Source organism: Anomaloglossus baeobatrachus, chromosome 4 (genome assembly GCF_048569485.1).
Source record: "Anomaloglossus baeobatrachus isolate aAnoBae1 chromosome 4, aAnoBae1.hap1, whole genome shotgun sequence".
Classification (NCBI taxonomy): Eukaryota; Metazoa; Chordata; class Amphibia; order Anura; family Aromobatidae; genus Anomaloglossus; species Anomaloglossus baeobatrachus.
In genome coordinates, this window is record NC_134356.1 from 564,541,543 (window position 1) to 564,564,094 (window position 22,552).

General features: G+C 47.3%; 1 protein-coding gene across 1 annotated transcript in view; it reads left to right on the forward strand.

The window, feature by feature from the left end:
- The first annotated feature begins 3,367 nt into the window (after nt 1–3,367).
- UBAP1L (ubiquitin associated protein 1 like) overlaps nt 3,368–22,552 on the forward strand; it is a 31,249-nt gene continuing 12,064 nt past the window's right edge. Inside the window, exons 1-4 of the mRNA XM_075342850.1 lie at nt 3,368–3,519; nt 6,326–7,060; nt 8,607–8,789; nt 10,271–10,372. Of these exons, the coding sequence (XP_075198965.1) occupies nt 3,388–3,519; nt 6,326–7,060; nt 8,607–8,789; nt 10,271–10,372 (1,152 nt within the window). The 5' untranslated portion in view covers nt 3,368–3,387. The remainder of the gene's footprint in view (nt 3,520–6,325; nt 7,061–8,606; nt 8,790–10,270; nt 10,373–22,552) is intronic.

Below are 22,552 nucleotides of genomic sequence, written 5' to 3' on the forward strand. Positions count from 1 at the left end.
TTTGGAGGTGTGCTTTGCTGTCATTGTCATGTTGTAGGATGAAATTGGCTCCAATCAAGCGCTGTCCACAGGGTATGGCATGGCGATGCAATATGGAGTGATAGCCTTCCTTATTCAAAATCCCTTTTACCTTGTACAAATCTCCCACTTTACCAGCACCAAAGCAACCTCAGACCATCACATTACCTCCACCATGCTTGCCAGATGGCGTCAGGCACTCTTCCAGCATCTTTTCAGTTGTTCTGCATCTCACAAATGTTCTTCTGTGTGATCCAAACACCTCAAACTTCGATTCGTTTGTCCATAACACTTTTTTCCAATCTTCCTCTGTCCAATGTCTGTGTTCTTTTGCCCATATTAATCTTTTCCTTTTATTAGCCAGTCTCAGATATGTCTTTTTCTTTGCCACTCTGCCTTGAAGGCCAGAATCCCGGAGTCGCCTCTTCACTGTAGACGTTGACACTGGCGTTTTGCGGGTACTATTTAATGAAGCTGCCAGTTGAGGACCTGTGAGGCGTCGATTTCTCAAACTAAAGACTCTAATGTACTTGTTTTGTTGCTCAGTTGTACAGCGCGGCCTCACACATCACTTTGTACTCTGGTTAGAGCCTGTTTGTGCTCTCTACTGAAAGGAGTAGTACACACGGTTGTAGGAAATCTTCAGTTTCTTCACAATTTCTCGCATGGAATATCCTTCACTTCTAAGAACAAGAATAGACTGTTGAGTTTCACATGAAAGTTTTCATTTTCTGGACATTTTGAGAGTTTAATGGAACCAACAAATGTAATGCTCCAGATATTCAACTAGGTAAAAGGAAGGTGAGTTTTATAGCTTCTCTAATCAGCAAAACTGTTTTCAGCTGTGCTAACATACTTGCACAAGAGTTTTCAATCGATTTCTAAACATCCATTAGCCTTTTAACACAGTTAGCAAACACAATGTACTATTAGAACACTAGAGTGGTGGTTGTTGGAAATTGGCCTCTATACACCTATGTAGATATTGCAAACAGACGTTTGAAGCTAGAATAGTCATTTACCACATTAACAATGTATAGTGTATTTCTGTTTAATTTAATGTTAGCTTCATTGAAAAAATATGTACTTTCCTTTCAAAAATAAGGAAATATCTAAGTGACCCTAAACTTTTGAGCTGTAGTGTATATACTGTATATGCACACGGTGTGTATATATATATATATATATATATATATATATATATAAAAATAAAATAACTAACCAAAAATCATGTCATGCCTTACAACTAATGTATTAATGTTATTTAGCAGTTCTAAGCAATATATTAACATAGTATCCGTTAAAGTAATATTCATTTGTAATTTATTTCTTATTACAATGACAACAATGACTTACAGCTTGTATTATGTAACCCAGAGCTGCATTCACAATTCTGCTGGTTGTCATTGAATTAGATTGTAGACCGTCAGCTGTAACAGCTGAGCTATGCTCCTAAAATGTAATGTTCATTGCTATGTTTTTTGGGATAGGTATTCCTACAAAGGTAACTACTGTGAAGATCACACATTCTAGTAGAAAACATGTCACAAGGGCAAGCAAGGAAGTTGAACGCGCCAGTGGAATTGGCAAAGCAGTGTATAATGGGAGCCAGCTATATGTTCTCTATGAATTTACAGAACAAGTTCCACAAATTTGTTTGTAGGTTTTATCTATGTAAACTAAAATGTTTTCGGTTCGAACCAATTCTTAAGCTCAATTGACATCAAGTGAGGAGGAAAAAAAGAAAAAGTGGTATTTTGAGGTGTATTATGTATGCCCTCGCCTAGCATCAATGTGCTGCACATGGTCACAACTCCACACAATATGTAAGCTTTGAGATAGAGTCCTCCTGTGTACTAGTGGACATGGACAGAAGAGGGCGCCTGATCAAGAACAGTATATGGTCCTTTTTCAGTCCAATAACTCATCAAAATTCACAATTCCACCTGTTTTGGAAGTAGAAATGGGCCCTCCGACCTCTTTGGCCCCTGTGCGGCTACACTGGTTGCACCAAACACATGTCCACCCCTGCTTCCTGTGATCGATAACCTTTCTACCCAGATAGCAGAAACTAAATCCTTAGCTTTCAAAACACCGGATGGACTCCTCTGGTAATGCTGATATAAAAGTTATATTTCCCAAAGAAATGTATGTGGTCAGAAATAGTTTATTTAAATGGAATCTTTACGACGCGTTTTGGCAGTAACAACCTTCTCCAGGCAAAACAGGAACATACCTGACGATCTGTTGCAGCCAAAACGCGTTGTTCAGATGACATTCAAATGAACTACTGCCGATAGCGCATATAGCTTCTATGGGAAATTCTTCTTTAAAATCAACATCTTCAGAGGAGTCAGTCTGGTGTTTTGAGAAGTATAAACTGTAAAATGGTGTTTGACGATGGATGTGCTCTGCATAATGTGTCGCATATTAAAAATAATTGACTTGAATAGATGTATTAGTCTGCAATGCAATATACACAGCTATGATTATCCATTGTAGGAACCTTACATAGCCTGTTTTCACACACCATAATGCTCACATTTTAACATCCCCATTTTGGCTACAAGATCCAATCACAGACCCCCCCTCCCAAATGTAGATCATCATACGGTGTATAGTGATTATGTTCAGTTCAGGTAGGATCACTGGTGGTCTGGGTTATGTGGCCAAGAAATGGACGTTAAATTGGGGCCATATTATGGCTTGGTATCTAATATCTACGCCGGCTGTAGGTGTCAATATGTGCAGTGTTTCCTGGCTGTCCGATCAAAATACTAAATATCCAAGATTGTGAACACTGACCACCCATGTGAGTGTGTAGGATCCAATACATATATGATATCTTACAGAGCATACTCAAGGATAATATTCTGTATTTTCCAAAATATGTCACGGCTCATTACAACATTGACAGTAATTCATTAGGAAACACCTGCTAATGTTACCCATGTTATGGCGAAATATTACACTATTCTTACAGGTGGTTAAAGGCAAAAAAGGTAAAGAAGCATTATTCAACCCGAATATGGTGGGGACGGGACGTCATCTCCATGTTATTCCAAGGCTGTAAGGGTTAGAGGTGATGGGGCTGTCAGATCTCATCATCACTCAATGTTGAAGAAGTGCTTGTCAATTCTCAGCATAGTCTAGTCTCTTGGTTTGATAGAGCAGCATGTATTTTAATGTGGTATTGCTATTTCATTGCTTCCCTTATGTGCAGTTGTCCTTTACTTAACTTGTCATTATGGGGTATTCTATGCTAAAAATCATATGGTAATCGTTACCCATCAAATTAAGTTTATTGTCTGCCATTCTAAGCTGCGGTTCTCATTGTCTAGGCTTCACGTACATTGAGACTCCACGGGAATGAATATTCTGGATGACGTCCCAGTTAAATTGTATGATGGATTCACCCTTGTTCCCTCTCCTGAAGAAAATATAGCCAACCTCTCAAATATTAATGTTCCAGACTGCAGCGATACGTTAATGTGTACTGTGGTGAGTCATGGAGTTCAGCTACTATGACCTGCGTAGACTGACTATACTATATACGTATTTAAAGGGACTCTGTCAACCTTGAATGACTGTTCGAACCAAGCAGAGGTCCTCGTTACATCAAGGCGTGGCCAAGTATTTAATGCACCTCCCCACATGCTTGTTATCCCTCTCCTCCCCCCCTTCAATGACAGTTCTTGCTTTATAGAACAGAGAAGGGCGAAGACAGATAGAAGAAAACAGGTGGGAAGGTGCACTTAAATGTTTAGTCACACTATCACACTATGATACACCAAGCGCCTGTACTTGGTCGCTTTGTGCTGAGAGTCCCTTTAAATCACTTTTATTAATATTATTATATTTATTGATTTGCTTAAAGGGAATTTGTCAGTAGGTTTTTGCTACCTCATCTGAGAGCAGCATGATGTAGGCAAAGATGATCTGAGTTCAACAATGTATCACTTAGATTACGGTGAGCAGCCATTTTGACACAAGCCAATATATTAGATTTTGCATGTACCAGTGCTGAGAGAGCTGCCCCCGCCCACACCAGGCTTTCAATGTACATTTCCATAGACAGAAGTTGCTAATCACAGAAGGGGTTGGAGTCGGACTACAGCTCATGTGCTGTTGAGACCCACTAATGATAATGATAAGAGGCTTAAACTAACATTGCAGGTAAACAAAAACAGACTTTGAAATAGGAGACTCAGGGCTGAATTCTCTGTTTCAACTCTTACAGCATGCTGTCTTCAGATTACATTGCAGAAACCTGCTGACAGATTCTCTTTAAATATATTTGACCAAAAAGGCAATATCTTCTAGGTATCTTGCGCATGATGCTGTATTATGGAGTAATTCCTCTAAGGAAAAAGCTATGATTGATCATGACATATTTTTAATAGAATCTGAGACTTAAAGAAAATACTGTATATGATTTAACAGTATGACCCATACACTTCTATGTACACCAAATTATGGCTCCATACACTTTGGACTTTGTACAGAGCCATAAAATAGGAGTATTCTTGAGATCCTACTGACCTTAGATGACCAGTTTGAATACCAGTGTGTTTTTTATCAAGGTGAGGAAAATGTGTATCGGGTTGAGCAAACTCTCATCCAAGATATGTTGTCAGGAGAAAGAAGGATCGGACACTTGAAATTTAATTGGGAAGATAAGTCACTGCCAAAGGTGTCTGCCAGCAGCTTTCTCCTCTCTCCTTGTTGAAAACACATTGATTGCCAGCCAAGCCGAGCCCTCATGTTTATGAAAGAGCCAGGAGAGATAGCTGTCTGCTGACCAAGGTTCATCTAACAGATCTCTGATGTGTCTGACCAGCTAATCTGATAATAGAGCTACAATGTTGCCTGGCCACCTTGGCCCCCTTCACACGTCCATGTTTCCGGTATGTATGGCATCCGTACGTTTGATATTTTTTTATCACGGATGCCACACATACCCATTATAACCCCTCTATAAATCTCTTGTAAGGCCACATCTGGAATATGGGATCCAGTTTTGGACTCCACATTTTAAAAAGGACATTCAGAAGTTAGAGTCAGTTCAAAGGCAGGCAACTAGACTATTACAAGGAATGGAGGCCTCCCATATGATGGCAGATTGAAAAAGTTAGATATGTTTAGCTTAGAAAAAAGACGTCTCAGAGGAGATCTCATTTATATGTATAAATACATGTGTGGTCAATATAAAGGACTGGCACATGACTTATTTCTTCCGAAGACAATACTAAGGACCAGGGGGCACTCACTGCGAGTGGAAGAAAAGCGATTCCGACAGCTAAATCGGAAAGTGTTCTTTACAGTTAGAGCAGTCAGACTGTGGAATGCCCTACCACAAGAGGTAGTAATGGCAGATACTATAACAGCTTTTAAAAAAGGGATGGATGATTTCCTCAGTACACACAACATTGTTGGTTATAAATGACTTAGTGACCAAATGTAGAACTGGTGGAGGAAGGTTGAACTAGATGGACCTAGGTCTTTTTTCAACCTTAGTAACTATGTAACTATGTAACCAATGGTATTGCTCACATGTCCTTGTTTTCACACAAAGACATGTCCATTTTTTCCAGCAGCACGGCCCACAAGAGCCGGTAGCTTCCGTGTGCCATCTGTGTGATGTACATGATTAACATTGAAAGTATAGGAGAAAGTTTGGAATTTAATTTTCTAGATTCATATAGAAAAACAAGGATGACATATCGATGGTACATGTTTTAAAAAACTAGAAACGGATGGGTAATAATAAAAATGGATGGTCAAAATAGACAGTGTATGTGTTTTTATATGGACGTGTGAAGAGGGCCTTACTGAAACTTATTTCCTTCTGGGAGTGGTTACAGCCACCGCTCACAGCACTGTTCACTATAGTGTGAGTGGTGGCCCTAAGCAGACCCAACACTTTGACTGAAAGTCTGCTCTGGATGGATGCACTGCAGAGTGATCTGTCAATGAAAGTGCCAGAGAGTGGTTAGAGCCACTGCTCACAGTGTAGTGGGAATGGTGCTATGAATGGTGCTATGAATAGCCGCCCCATGCACACCCCATGACTGAAAGCCGGTGGCTCCCAGGAGGAAATAAGCACTTTGGAAATCACTAAATTTAGCCATCGATAGCTGACGCAATAGACAATAGATTGTTGTCATTATGACTGAGCCTCCATTTTCAGTGGAGTCTGAGAACATACTGATGTACAGTATATGAGGTCTGGCAGTGACATGGCCATGTGTTGAATTTATTTTTTCACCCTTAGATCAGCGGTAAACATACTTTTCTTTATCAACAGCATGATTTCTCCATAGAGAGAAAGATCCTAGACTGGGTTGAAGAAATGTACAGTCGAAAAGCACCTGTGTATGATGTCAGACCCACTGCTCCTCCACACTGGATGATACATGAACGGAAGGGCTTTTGCTCACACAGGCGAAACAGTCCCCAGCGGCCTTCTTTACCCATGAGAAGGTGTAGAAGTTTGAGCTCATCAGATGTTCATTCCAGTCGATCGCGAAATAGCTGGGGTGGAGCAGAAAACATGGAGAAAAAGGAGAACATTTTTGAGGAAGATGGATACTCTGAGGATGATGAGTACTCTTCATCGGGGGAAAGTGAAAAGGAAGCTCGACAAAGGGAAGCAAGGATGCGTCTGAGTAAGAGCCCACAGCCACAGTGGCCTAACAGACCACGAACTGCTCCGTTTGTGCCAAGCCCACCCCCCACATGTCGCTGTTCTCATCCTGAATCACCTTCATCCCACCTGAAAAGGAGAAAGTCAGTTACTCCAACACATTTGTCTAAGAATGAGTTGGAGTCTGCAAATAAAAGAATTGCATCTCTAGTACACCCACAAAAAGGAAATTTGGAGTCCAGAGGCAACCCCCAAGGTCAGCCCCACAGGAGCAACTGCTGTGGACACATTTTGAGCCCAGTGCCCCCTACATGTTCTAACTGCTGCTGCTGCTCCAAAAGACCTTACAGTGCTGGCAGCATTCCTCCAATACGCTGCCACCAACCCACCCATATGGTAAAATATACGCCTATGTTAACCTTATTTACTAATTTTAACAGCTAGCTAAGCAAAATGATCATCACACTATACATTTGGTTCATTGATAATTGATTTGATAAATTAGTGTTTGGCTTGTGTCTGTTGAGTTGATCAGGTGAATGCAGGGGCTGTGGTGCCACTTATCCTTCATATACCAGCACAAATGAGTCGACCAGGTGAATGTAGGGGTTGTGGTGCCACATAGCCTTCATATACCAGCAGAAACTCTTCTTCAATCTATAAGAAAACAATCTCTGTATAAAACTACCTCATACAATACAGATCCATACCTAAAGAGTTGTTAATCCTAAAGGCCCCGTCACACCCAGAGATAAATCTTTGGCAGATCTGTGGTTGTAGTGAAATCATGGACATATTTTTCCATTTGTACACAGCCACAAACCTGGCACTGATTGTCCACAAATTCACTGCAACCACAGATCTGCCGCAGATTTATCTCTGTGTGTGACAGGGCCTTAAACGTTAAAGGAGTTGGACCACTATAACAACTTATCTACTATTTAATTGCTAGAGTTCTTACTGCTGGTACCACCTCCGATCTTGAAGACAGGGCTCAGAAATTCCCCATTTATAGGCAGCGATGGTCACAGATGTGCACTTTTACTTAATTTATTGTCTATGAAACTAATGGAACAGCTAAAACCTGTTCTTGGCTATCTGTATATCACATAGACCAGAGGTCCCCAACCGCCGGTCCGCGGACCAGGACCGGGCCATTGGGGGTTTTCAGCCGGTCCGCGGCGCCGCTGACAGCTAGCTCTGCGGCCCTGCGCCTGGTCAGAGCACGCTCTGTGTGGATTGATAATGTTCTCTGCCATAGCCGTGACAGCTCGCAGCTCCCGGCAGAGAACATTATGCAGGATGGGGCGGGGCATCGGGCGGGTCTTTGTGACGCAGCCCTCCACAGCACAGCATGGTACCTGTTGCATGGGATGGGGCGGGGCATCGGGCGGGTCTTAGTGACGCGGCCCTCCAGCACAGCATGGTATGTACTTGACGGGGTGGGGCGGCAGGCTCTCCTCACTGACTCGCCCCTGGCAGAACATGTTATGTGGGGCGTGCCGGGGCGGGGCAGCAGACTGGCCTCATTGACGCGGCTCCTGGTACCGGTGTTCAGTGTGTAGCGCTGCTAAGCAGCAGTGCTGTATACACTGACGCTCATAAGGAACACACTTCGGGTTTCATTGTCTCCTATAAACTACACCTGATGAAGGCTTTTGTTAGCTGAAACGCGTTGTCCGTAATTGTCCGTTTTTTATTGAACCCTTAATAAACCCTTGTTCTTGAAGTTTTTGCAAACTTGCACTGATAATCCAATTATCCTCCGGAAGCGCCGAAAGGGATTTTGTCTTTACTCCACCTATCCTGTGGATAAGTGCTAAGGCTTCATATTGTGCCAGCCAGTTTAAAGATATCTCATTATTTTATGCTTACAAGTTAGAAACCTCCAAGTACAGAACCGTTTTGTAATTTGCAGATTTTCTTTGTTTTTTATCTTCAGTCTCTGAATCCGTACTCCTGCCTCCCACCTATGAGAAAGAAACATTCTGACAGCTCAGGTGATGTCTTCTTAGCTCTTAGCCAAGAAGAGCGTGATACAATTGAGGGGGTGACGTCTATGGGGTACCCACTTCGCAGAGCCTTGATCGCAATGCAGAAAATGGGAGGGCAAACCCTGGAACAGGTAATTGGCAAGGTTTACTGACAATTAAACCTTTTCTTTATTTTGCAATGCTCTTCTGACCATATATGTGCAGGACCTGGAAGACCTTTATGTGCATCCTCCAAGATCTGAATTAATGACTGTAAATGGAGCTGCCTTCAAAAAAAGTTCTCACAATTGCATCTTTCTATACCGGTGGTCTGTTTCTCAATGGTTGTGATATGCAAGTAGCCTCTTCAGAGAGGAAGATGAGTTCAACTCTGCACCACCGGTTGGATGTAGCAATCCTAAAAGTCAATATCGGCCCTTTAAAGCATCACACCAGTGTTTTGATTTTTCTTCAGCGTTGGAGTGGCTCTTTAAATCTAAATCCCCTGTTCTTTGTCATATACTGACCATCCAGCGGTTTCACCTTTTACTGACACTGCTCCTTTCCTGCAGCGCCATTTTGTGACTGCAATTTCTGACTGGCGGTAAGTGAGAATTTATGTAACGAGCTCAATGTGCTTTATGAAAGCCGGAATGAGGTTCTCATAGAGATGCACTGAGTTCTGATTTCGGGCACACTCCAAACACTGGAGCTGCTGGCAGGTCACAAATAACAGGAGACCGACCAGAGCAACGCTGGAAAAATATGAAGCTGCCTGAAGGTGAGTATATTACAGGGGTCAGGGGACATAGATTTAAAGCACCAATCCATGCTGGAGTGGTGCTTTAACTAGCCTAGCTACATGACAGGATAAAAAGCCAAACAAGAAACGCAATCGGACCACAGCTGCGGGGGGGTGGGCCGACTCTGAGGAGGGGCGGGCACGTGCGGAGGAGGGAAGGGAGGGATTTATCTCCCTCTCTCCTCCGTTGCCGGCGATTGCCATTCTCGCTCTGCACTCGCGGTACACCGGTGTACTGCGAGTGCAGTGCAATTTTTTTCTCGCCCCATAGACTTGAATGGGTGCGAGAGAAACCTGGATCGCATTACAGTCACAGCATTGCGCGATTGTTTTCCCGGTCCGATTAGGTCTGAGAAAATAATCGCTCATGGGTGCTGGCACTTTAGGCTAATATTGGTCCGAGTGGAATGCGATGTTTTATCACGTCCCACTCGCTCCTATTTTCACGCTGTGTGTCTTAGGCCTTAGAGATACATTAGGAGCTTGTGACATAACTTCTGATTTCCAGCCAGTCACAAGATGGCTCCGCAGGTCTGCAGCGGCGGAGAAAAAGAAGGATCGATTTGCATCACCAGGTATGGCCTGCTCCACTCCATTGTATCTCTGTGCAGCTGCACACTCCTGTCCGGAGCCAGGTGATGAGATGCGATCCTTGCATAAATCATGAAGGAGTCACTCCGGCTTTAGTCTAATTTACCCATCTTAAAAACACACAAGGGCAAATCTCATAGGAAGCCAGTTAAACTACTATGCATGGTACATTTTTTTGGAGTATTGGATAAAAGCAGGTACCCAGTGAATAATTGATCTTCATATTTTTTGCTTCAATAGGTTCTGAGTTACCTCGGAGCCACAGATCGCCTCTGTAAACTGGGGTATGAGGAAGCACAAGTGGAAGAAGCAATGGAAATATTCCAGAATTCTGAGATAAAGGTAGTTACAATAATGTGTGGTGGAAGGGCCAAACAGGATTTGTCTGAGCAGCCTCTGTACATTATAGTGGTGGGTTACATGTGCAGAAAGTAGAAAAATGACGTATGGCTGAGCATCCGTCCGTCCATCTACCGTATATATCTTTTTGCTTATTCTTTATCCTCCGTCACTTCATTTCTCCTTTGGTTGGAAATTTCTTTTCATTTGCTGATGTATTTTAACCCTTTTAAAGACCAAGGAATTTTCCATTTTTGCACTTTGAATGTCTTCTATCCTTCTTCCAAGAGCCGTAACGTTTTTATTTATCCATCGACATGGTTTTGAATTAGTCGATTCATTTTGCCATACAATATACTGAAACATGGGAATAAAAAAATTACACATGTAATGCAATAGTGAAAAAAATGCAATTTTGCCTTTGGTTTTTGGGGGAGATTGTTCATTGAAAATGATCTGAAATCATGATTTTCCCGGTCAGTGTGATTACAGTGATACTGCTCTTGTATTGATTTTTTTCTATTTAAGTACTGAAAAAAAAATCAGACTTTTGTACATTTTTTTTTTGCTTTGTGTGGCCTATTTCTCTGGGTCATATAACAATTTTATTTCTCCATTTATGGAGCTAAGTGAGGGCTTGTTTTTTGAATAATAAGACAATGTTTTTGATTACAATTTGGGGTTCAGATCACTTTTTATTGCATTTTTTTAAAGAGGTGTGGTGACCAAAAAACACAATCCTGGTGTTTAGATTTTTTTTCTTTATACAGTGTTTACCATAAGGGTTAATTCATTTTATATTTTGATAGGTTGGACTTTTTTTATGGACTCAGTGTTAAAAAAAAGAAAGGATTTTTTTTTCTTTCCTTTTTGTATGAAAAAATGGGCCCATTTGAGTATATACTGTATAATAACATGAGAAAAAAATGAAAAATGAAAGCAAAAAAAAAAAAAAAATATATATATATATATATATATATATATATATATATAAAAAAAGATAAATTAATATTCTTTTATTTTTAACTTTTTTTTCTTCATTTTTTAGTTTTTTTATTTAGTTCCCCATAGGGTATTTGAATATGCAGTTCATTCCAGAAAAAGCCATAGCCTCCTAAAGAGCTAATCAGTGTCTGGGCTACACAGCAGTTCCACGATGGCAGCGACGGGAGGATTCAGAAAGCCTCCAGCTGCCATGGTATCCCATTGGTGCCCTATAAATGCTTTGTGGAGTGCCACTGGTGGCCGGTGTGCCCACGCTCTGGCGGCTGCTCCATTTGAATTCTGCTGTCATTGGTGTGCAATCCGTTATTTTAGGGTAGCAGTTATTATAGATCAATAGAAAAAAAACACAAAAATAATTATTTTATTTATTTATGAAAACACCCCCTGACAAAAGCCCTCATTCACCAACTTATTATAAAAAATAAAAAGCTTTTAAGTTCCTCTGTAATCCACAAGGAGATCCCACAAAAGTGCCCCTGAAAGACGTAAAAACAGAGAATTAGTAAAGAAATGAAGACAAGAGACACCATCATTTATCAATTTATTCCCCATCCTAATCCAAATCAGGTCCGCCGTAATCCGCATGGAGGTCCCACCATGTTGCCAGACTCACAGTTTCAGCCTATGAAGAACACTCCTAGAACAAACTTCATAGGCTGGGACAGCAGCCGCTGCCGGCTCTCACGCTGTGCTGTGTGAAAACAGCCGCTGGCAGTGAGCTGTGCTCACCTCATGATGTCACCGCAGGTCATAGCAAATGGGTCACACAGTAGCGTGAGAAGACCAGTTTTTACACAATGTCGTCATGAAAAAAAATCAGCTAGCACTATTCTCTTCCATGTTTTGGATCAGACTCGATTATTCAAGTCTATGGCTGTGCAAAAAAAATGCATCCCTTACATATCAATTATAAAGCATTTGCTTTTTATAGATACATTGCTTTTATTACAATAGGAAACCGTATTTAGTCTTATAAATTTTATTCAGTGCTGATGTATCAAAATTGATGCAATACAGATGAAAAATCATCTGTATTTTCTGTATAAAAATCAAACAATTTATTATCTCTCGTGTGAACTTAGCCTAAAGGGGGCTTTACACGCAGCGATATCGCTTGCGATATTGCTAACGAGCATACCCACCCCTGTCGATTGTGCGTCACGGGCAAATCGCTGCCCGTGGCGCACAGTATCGTTAGGAGCCATCACACGGACTTACCTGCCTAGCGACGTCGCTGTGGCCGGCGAACTGCCTCCTTTCTATGGGGGCGGTTCGTGCGGCGTCACAGCGGCGTCACTAAGCAGCAGCCCAATAGAAGCGGAGGGGAGGAGATGAGCGGCCGTAACATCCCGCCCACCTCCTTCCTTCCTCATTGCCGGCGGCCGCAGGTAAGCTGTAGTTCGTCGTTCCCGAGGTGTCACACAGAGCGATGTGTGCTGCCTCGGGATCAACAAAATACCTGCGTCCTCAACAATCAATGATTTTTTTAAAAGGAACGACGTGTCAACGATGCACGATTTGGTGAGTATTTTCCATCGTTAACGGTCGCTCGTTGGTGTCACACGCAACGCCGTCGCTAACGATGTCAGATGTGCGTCACGGATATATATCGTTAGATACGTCGTTGCGTGTAACGGGGCCTTTAGGCTGGAGTCACAATTGCGTGTGACTTGCATAAGGATCGCATCTCATCGCTCGGACCGGCCGCCGGCTCTCCTGACAGGAGTGGGTCAGCTTGATGTATTTCTATGCAGATGACACGCTCCTGTCAGGAGAACTGGCAGCCAATCTCAGCAATGCAATGAGATCCTAGCGCGAGTCACATGCAAGTGACTCCAGCCTTATACTGTGTTGCTGTGATTGTGCCAGGGGCCTAAATCATTGGGTTTTGGTGGTGGTTCCAGGTTCAACATTCTCTGGCCCTGTGCCAGTATTTGATCAGTGCTGTGTGTGAACGGGGCTGGCTGACCGCTCATTTCAATAGCTAAGCCAGCTGTGAGAGATAAGGGTGGTCGCTTAAGCTGGTGTCACACACAGCGACAACGACAACGACGTCACTGCTACGTCACCATTTTCTGTGACGTTGCAGCGACGTCCCGTCGCTGTCGCTGTGTGTGACATCCAGCAACGACCTGGCCCCTGCTGTGAGGTCGCCGGTCGTTGCTGAATGTCCAGCTTCATTTTTTGGTCGTCACTCTCCCGCTGTGACACACACATCGCTGTGTATGACAGCGAGAGAGCGACGAAATGAAGCGAGCAGGGAGCAGGAGCCGGCGTCTGGCAGCTGCGGTAAGCTGTAACCAGCGTAAACATCGGGTAACCAAGGGAAGACCTTTCCCTGGTTACCCGATATTTACCTTCGTTACCAGCCTCCGCCCTCGCTGCCAGTGCCGGCTCCTGCTCTGTGCACATGTAGCTGCAGTACACATCGGGTTAATTAACCCGATGTGTACTGTACCTAGGAGAGCAAGGAGCCAGCGCTAAGCGCGGCTCCCTGCTCTCTGCACATGTAGCACAGCGACGTTATGATCGCTGCTGCGTCGCTGTGTTTGACAGCTAAGCAGCGATCATAACAGCGACTTACAAGGTCGCTGTTACGTCACAGAAAATGGTGACGTAACAGCGACGTCGTTGTCGCTGTCGCTTAGTGTGAACCCAGCTTTAGCTATTAAAATGATCAGCCATTACCTTCACACAGCACTGATGGCATGTTACCACTAGCTGGAAGTGGAGCTGGTGAACCTGTCAGGGCACCTGTCATGATCGCAGCATAATAAGTTATATAACTTATATAATTTAATACAACTTCCTTTTAAGCATATTTGTAGCGCCCCTGACTACATCAGGGTGCTACAGGGAACTGCATCCTGTACCCCAGGATGCAGGGCCTACCCCCCATGGTTCCAGGTTCCCATCAACAGTGTCACTGACATCCGCACTACAAATCCCAACCACAACTCACACCAGGGCTGGACAGACACACCAGTGGCTTGGTGAAGTTGGAGCACAGCCGTCCACCTAGGGGTCAGGCAGACTGGTGGGAGGGGAGACAAGGAGTTGAGAGTTAGTCCTCAAAGAGTGAGGAGCAGGGGAACACTGGAGAGGAGTGTAACAGACGCAGTCTAGGAGGACTGTTTGCACCAGAAAGCCCAGCCACCTTACCGGTACCGAGCATGGCGGGGTACAGGACCCTAGATCGGGGAAGAACTTCAAGCGCCTTGGTAATTAACCTGTGGAGGATAGTCTCTTTATGAACTTTCCCCAAGAGCTCAGAAATTGGAGGCATCAGCACAACGCGGGTGATAGGCTTCTCCAAAATACACAACCCACTGAAATCACAAGTGCCAGCCACCAAGAGCACAGCTTCCATACACATGGGTAGTGGGGCCCCGAAAGCTTCAAGCCAAGGGGCCACAACTGTCAATCAATTTGTGCACGGAGGCGGGGCTCCAAACTTACCAAGTGGCACTGGTGGGAGCGGGACCTGGTCAGGCTCCCCCCGTAGAGACTGCGGTGCCTAGAGACTTTGGTTTACCATCTGTGTGAGTGTCTGCTTATTCCACCTGGTCCAGCACCACGACCACCGCAGTCAGTAATCTGACCCCTGCACCCTGCTTCCCAAGGCCAAGCCACCCGTTCACCAAATCCCCACTATCCGGGGCCTTCCCTACCTGTGGAGGGACTGACACCTGGCTGCCACACACCATCTGCCCCAGTACTCCCTTCGGCAGTGGCGGTACTCCCCTTTACCGGAGACCCTCGAGCCACAGCAACCCCGGATCCGAGCAGTTCGACTGCTGGTGGGGCGGCACATATTTATTTTTTTTATCTTGTCAACTCCTTTAATAATTATTTTAATAAGCCCTTTCATCCATAAGATGGATAACTTAATGCTGCAGGAAAAATCCTTCCTTGAATAATATAGGAATATGCAGATAGACCTTAAAAAGATGGGAAAATATTAAAACCTATATAGAATAAATTGGACTCTGAGATAATAATCATTTTTCTTGACGCATCTATAAGGGATAAGCAGGTTATCCTGTAAAACACACCCCCCGTACCATATCTACCTAAATGAAGACGAGAACCACGACTTTATTGCAGGAATGGCCACAGTTTTATTTTACCGCATATATGTATACCAAACTTGTGGCCCAACATGCCACTCAATTGTTAAACTTAACCTTATACATATATACCCGTATAACCAGAAACACCGATAGATCCGTCCGAGAGGCAAACCATCATTCCTAACCCCCCGGCCGTAACCTCCAAACCGGCCCAGAGGACCACCTCGGCCGTGACCACCCGGCCCGAGGTGAGGGGTAACAACGTTCCATCGTTAATTACCCCTACCCAGAACCTGCGGGACCTCCGCCCACAAGTTCCCATCCACTCCGAAGCCACTCCCCTTGAGCGACTTCGTACCAACAAGCCGACTGTCGGTACTCCCAACCTCTCAGACGGACCTATCACCCCGCTGTGACAACAATAAATTAGCAACTCAACCTTGTATTCTCCTTTATTCCTCTTTTTTTTTTTTTTTTTTTAAAGTTCTTTTTTTTTTTTTTTTTTTAAAACCATCACCTTTTCACCTTTTTATTTTTTTATTTTTTTTTTTTTTTTTTTTAACATATACATATAATTATATATCAGGGCGGGCGGGTGGGACACAAAGATCAATCGACGAAAGGGGAGGTAAACAGCACACCCCCCTCTCTTATACCTCTCCCAACACCCCACCCCTTCCTTGCTCCCCCCCAATCCCCTTACAGCTCCCTACTACCAATCCTGTACTCCCACACATCCCCCATCCCATGCAAACCTATTAACCCTTTCCTAACCTTGCACCCTCCCGATCGTCATGGGGTCCATTCACCCCTATGGGGCTCACTGCCCTTCTTGACGCATCTATAAGGGATAAGCAGGTTATCCTGTAAAACACACCCCCCGTACCATATCTACCTAAATGAAGACGAGAACCACGACTTTATTGCAGGAATGGCCACAGTTTTATTTTACCGCATATATGTATACCAAACTTGTGGCCCAACATGCCACTCAATTGTTAAACTTAACCTTATACATATATACCCGTATAACCAGAAACACCGATAGATCCGTCCGAGAGGCAAACCATCATTCCTAACCCCCCGGCCGTAACCTCCAAACCGGCCCAGAGGACCACCTCGGCCGTGACCACCCGGCCCGAGGTGAGGGGTAACAACGTTCCATCGTTAATTACCCCTACCCAGAACCTGCGGGACCTCCGCCCACAAGTTCCCATCCACTCCGAAGCCACTCCCCTTGAGCGACTTCGTACCAACAAGCCGACTGTCGGTACTCCCAACCTCTCAGACGGACCTATCACCCCGCCACAGGCCGGCCAAGTGACACCCTTACTTGGCCCGGGCCCCCCACACCCCCAGTGCTTGCTCTAGGCCATCCCTCAAACCCAACATCCATAAATCCAGACCCACATCAGTCAGGTGAACCCCATCTCTCCTTAGATACTGCTCCGTGGACTCCTCCAATTCTCTATGCCGCACCACCAACCCACCATTTCTCGCCACAAACCTGCCAATAGCCCGGTTCAGCTTGCTCCGAGCCCTATTAATACGGTCCACCGACCTCCCAAAACGCCACTGCGTCCGAGCTATAATGTCCGACCAAACGATAACTATGCCCGGGAACGCCCTCCACAAATGTAACAGGTCCAGCTTTATATCCCTTTTCAATTCCCTCGCCGACCTTACTCCCAAGTCGTTCCCTCCCACATGCAAAATTAACACATCAGGGACACGATCCATACGGCTATAATAAGCCACCTCAGGGCGCACCCTACCCCAGGTCATGCCCCGAATTCCGAGCCACTTTACTCGAGCTTCCGACACCGACACTCCGAGCTGCCGACCGTCACGCCGCACATCCGCCCGTAACGCTCCCCAATACACATAGGAGTGCCCGAGGATCCACACAAGGCATGGACCTATAAAATACAAAGACCACGAATAAAAACAGCAACAGCACAAGAAATTGCCCACAAACCGGCATCTAACACCAACCTTGAATCCCCCACCCCTGACCATCACCTGACCAAGTGAGGCCTAATGTACAAACGGAACCTGGAAGACTCCCACCTCCCAATCCGCCGGATACAATCCTCACTCAAACCCCACCTGGCGGCCTCCGTTGCCGCCCCAATCCGGAAGGAGTGAGACCCGTACTCACGTGGCTCCTCCCCCACCCTTGCTAGAGCCATCTTCAGCACCGCATTGAATTGATACCGCGACAAAGCCAATCCGTCCGTATGCCTAAGAAAAACACCAGGGTAACCGCCGCGCACCTTTAAAAACTCTGACACATGTAACACTGGGCACAACTGGTGCCCCGGTAAAGCGTACAACACTACTAAGCGCCCCCGGCCCCTCTGATCCGTCTTAGAAAAACGAAGCCGACATTCCACTCTATCCTCCCCCAGCATCACATCACCCAACAGCAAACCACCCATCGCTTGCTTAGTCGGGCTGACCAATTCGCCAATACGAAAGGCCCCAAAAAACGCCAGTACAAAAGCTACCGAGAACAACACCCGCTCATAAGGAGACGAACACAACTCCCCTAAACACCCCACCAAACGCACCAACAATGGCAATGACACCGGCCGCCTACAGTCACGCGACTGAGCCCCTTTTCGAAAACCCTTCATCGCCTGTCGCACCAGAAAATCCTTAGTCGCGTCCCGAACCCCTTGCATCTGGAACAAAAAGGCCAACGCCGCCAACTTGCAACCAATCACCGAAACAGACCTGCCTTCCGAAAAATCCCCACTTATTAACATCAGTACCCCCAACACTCGACCCTGGTAATCCGACTCCATGAACTCCCTACTTTCCAACTCTGCCCATTCCTGCCACACCGCCTGATATCGGCACCAAGTAGCCTCAGACACCGATCTCCGAATTCCCTCAAAAGCTACACCGATGCCAGGTCCCACAGCCAGTTCGGGCAAGGTTCCCCCTCCGCGTCCGCTTCCGGCACCAGCTTCCTGAACCTGCAAAACTGAAACCGTGATAGCGCATCAGCCACCTCGTTGCGAATCCCAGGCACATGCCGAGCCACCACGCAAATGTTTAACTCCAAACAACGCAACACTAGATGCCTTAAATACCCCACAACCGGCGGGGATTTTGCCGACAGTGCGTTGATGGAATGCACCACCGCCATGTTGTCACAATGCATGCAAACCCTTCTTCCAGCAAAAACAGGGCCCCACAACTCCACCGCCACAATAATGGGAAACAATTCCAACAGCGCCAAATTCCTCACCAAACCTGCTTCCACCCACCGCCGCGGCCACTTTCCCACGCACCAGCGCGTTTGAAAAATTGCTCCAAAACCTGTCGCCCCAGCCGCATCCGTGTACAATTCCAGCTGGCTATTGGACACCGCCTCGCTCATCCAAAGGGTCCGACCGTTGTACCGGTCCAAGAACTCCTCCCACACCAACAAATCCCCTTTCATCATTTTTGTCACTCTGACAAAGTGATTTGGAGCTTTTACCCCTGCGGTTGCGCTCGCCAGTCTCCTATTAAATATCCGCCCCATCGGCATAATGCGACAAGCGAAATTCAATTTTCCGAGCACTGACTGCAACTCGCGCAACCGCACCTTCTTGGCCTGAGACAAAAACCGCACCGACGCCTTCAAATCCAACAGCTTTCCCTCCGGCAACCGGCATTCCATTGCCAGTGTATCAATTTCGATACCTAAGAAACATAATACCGTCACCGGCCCTTCTGTTTTGTCTTTTGCCAACGGAATACCCAGGCTCCGCGCGATCCGCTCTAACGTAAACAACAACAAGGAGCAAACCGAAGAGCCCGCCGGACCCACGCAAAAGAAGTCATCCAAATAGTGAATCACCGAATGGACTCCTGCCACCTCCTTGACTACCCATTCCACAAACGTACTGAATGCCTCAAAATAAGCACACGAAATGGAACAGCCCATCGGCAGGCAACGATCCACATAGTATTCACCATCCCACATACACCCTAAGAGATGAAAGCTCTCTGGATGCACCGGGAGTAAACGAAAAGCTGCTTCCACATCCGCCTTTGCCATCAGGGCCCCCCGCCCCGCTACCCTTACCAGCTCCAAGGCCCTATCGAACGATACATAACATACCGCCGACAATTCCGGTGATATCCCATCATTCACCGACAATCCCGCCGGATAAGATAAATGATGAATGAGCCGAAATTTGTTCGGCTCCTTCTTAGGTACCACCCCAAGGGGGGAAATCCGTAAATTAGAGAATGGCGGGTCCTGGAATGGGCCCGCCATCCTCCCCAACTCCACCTCCTTCTGCAGCTTTTCCTTCACCACCGCCGGATGTTCTTTTGCGGACCTCAAGTTTCCCGGGCGAAACACCGGCGCCTCAGATTCAAACGGAATCCGAAAGCCCTCTGTAAAACCACGTTCCAACAACTCCGCCGCCCGCCCATCCGGGTATCTACTTAAATAGGGAAGCATCGCCTCTACCCTCACTGGCGTCCTCCCTTTTTCCAGACCCCTCCCCCGCCTTTCCTTTGCCTTTCTTGAAGCACCTGGCCAGAGGGTGGGACCCTCCACATCCGGAACACTTGTGTCTGAACCGACAAGAGGCCCCGAACTTACACTGTCCCTCGTTATACTGCCAACAAGCTCCCTTTTTCTGTCCAGCCGAGGACCCGCCACTCGCACCCGGGCTCCCGGCACCCCCTCGAAAGGGCTGAGCCGGCGCCGTCATTAACCGCATCCACAAAGAAATATCCTTGTGGCCCCACTGGACTCCCGGCCGCAGAGCCTTCCGCTGCCGGAACTGCTCATCATATCTCAACCACCCCAAACCGCCGTATACTCTATACGCTTCCCCTATCGCATCCATATATCCAAATAGGGCGGAACAATGCTCCGGCTCCTTTTCCCCGATCACACTGGCTAAGATAGCAAAGGCCTGCAACCAATTGGTAAACGTCCTCGGGATCAACCTATACCGCCGTTTTTCCTCATCCTCCTTCTCCTTTTTTGTATCACTGGGTTTCACCTTATCCAAATTAAACTTTTCCAAGGGAAGCAGGGAAAAAATTTCCACATACTCCCCCTTCCAAATCTTTTCCCTCACCTCCTTTTTCAAATGAACCCCTAACTGCCCTTCAAAGCACACATAAATTTCACTCCGTGCCCTATCATCCAAACGCACTACCTCATCCTCCTTTTCTTTTTCCTTTTCCGCCTCCTTACTCGCACCCACGGAAGCCGCCCCACCAGCCTCCTGTCCCGTACCTGCCGCCGAGGTCGTGTCCCCCGCCGCAACATCGCGCACCGGCGCTTCTGTCCGCACCACCTCCGTGGGGCCCACCCACGCCCCCACCGGAGCCCCAGGCCCAGTCCGACTACCCCGTTCCGCAGACAACCCCTGCAACACCCCCAAAAGCTGCCCCCAAAACTCTGGACCCGGTAAACCAGACTGCCCGACCGCACTCGCCCCCAGCGCAACGCGTCCCGCGACGGAACCCCCGCCCTCGCCCGCGCTACCCACAGCATGTAACATTTCTGTTGTCTGCTCACCAGGCTGCCGTTGAGCCGACGCCGGAACAGCCGTGCCACGATCTTCCAGCTGCCGCTCCGTCCGACCTGCCGCTGCTCCTTCTTCCTCGCTGGAGTCTGATGCGCTGCCGAAATCCTCAGGGGGGACCAGCGAGGGGACAGCCCGCACCTGGCGGCCGTCGACCCCCACGGTCACCGCACCCCGCTCGTCCGGGCGACTCCTGCTTGACCTCTTCCTTTTCTCCCGCCGTGGCGCCCTGCCGCCGTCTCTTCCCGCTGTAATCGTGATATCCTGCTGCGCCGCCCCTTCCCCTGTCGTCCTCAATGGGCTCCCTCCCTGCCGACTGCCGGAAGGCCGTGCCGAGCTTGCTCCTCGCCGGGACCCACCCCCAGCACGCTCCTCGCCGGGGGGGACCGTGACTACCGATCTCCTCTGTGCCTGCGGGCCACCGTACCCCTCCTCCGATCTCCTGACCTCGCCGCTCACATCCGCTCCCGTCCCCCGTCCTGTTGTTCTCCCCTGCGGCCTGCAGGGAGTCTCCTCTGGCAATCCGGCACGCCGAGCGCCACCCCCAGCCGGCACATCACTGGGGGCTGCCGTCATCCATGCTCCGGTCTGGTACTGCGCAGGCCGCGGACCGGAAGTGGGCCTCGCAGAGGCTCCGCCCACCCCCGACGCACGGGATCTCCGTCGCGGATTCCTCCCGGTGGCCGGCTGCTCCCCTAGGTTAGTTGGAGGGCTCCGCCGCTGCTCCGGAGGGTCCCCGCAGGGGCTCCTTGATCTGATTCTTCCCCTCCAGCTGGGGGAGTAGCGCTCCGGCGGTCGCGCCCGCCGAGCACGTAGCCACGGCCCGGGCGCTGGAACAGCAGGCGGCGCCGCTCCAGCCCCACAGACCGCTGCCAGCTGCTGCCTCAGGGCATCCACTCCCATGACCTCGGATGCCCCCCGCACCATCTCCAGGAGTTCAGCAAGGGCAGCCATGGCAGGAAGCAGCAGCAGCAGCACTACGTCCTGGGACACAAAGATCAATCGACGAAAGGGGAGGTAAACAGCACACCCCCCTCTCTTATACCTCTCCCAACACCCCACCCCTTCCTTGCTCCCCCCCAATCCCCTTACAGCTCCCTACTACCAATCCTGTACTCCCACACATCCCCCATCCCATGCAAACCTATTAACCCTTTCCTAACCTTGCACCCTCCCGATCGTCATGGGGTCCATTCACCCCTATGGGGCTCACTGCCCTTCTTTTCATCAGCGTCAATGGACTGTGGTATCCCAACCGTGCATAGCATTTTGCATCCTGGCATGTCTGGGAAAACTGTTCATTTCCTGTTTGTATGAAGCAAATCAGAGATCAGACAGAGACTGTGAGAAAGTCCCCAGTCAGCTCCTGAGAGTCCTCGTCACAGGGTCAGAGAGGATCATATGGGCCTCACTATATAGCATCAACGCCCAGGGTGTAACACTGTGTGATATATACTGACTGCTCCGTACAGCTTGTGCCTGATCACATAGGATGGCAATATATTATATACCGATATGTTTTTCGCATGGACATGTGAAGGGGGCCTTAAAAG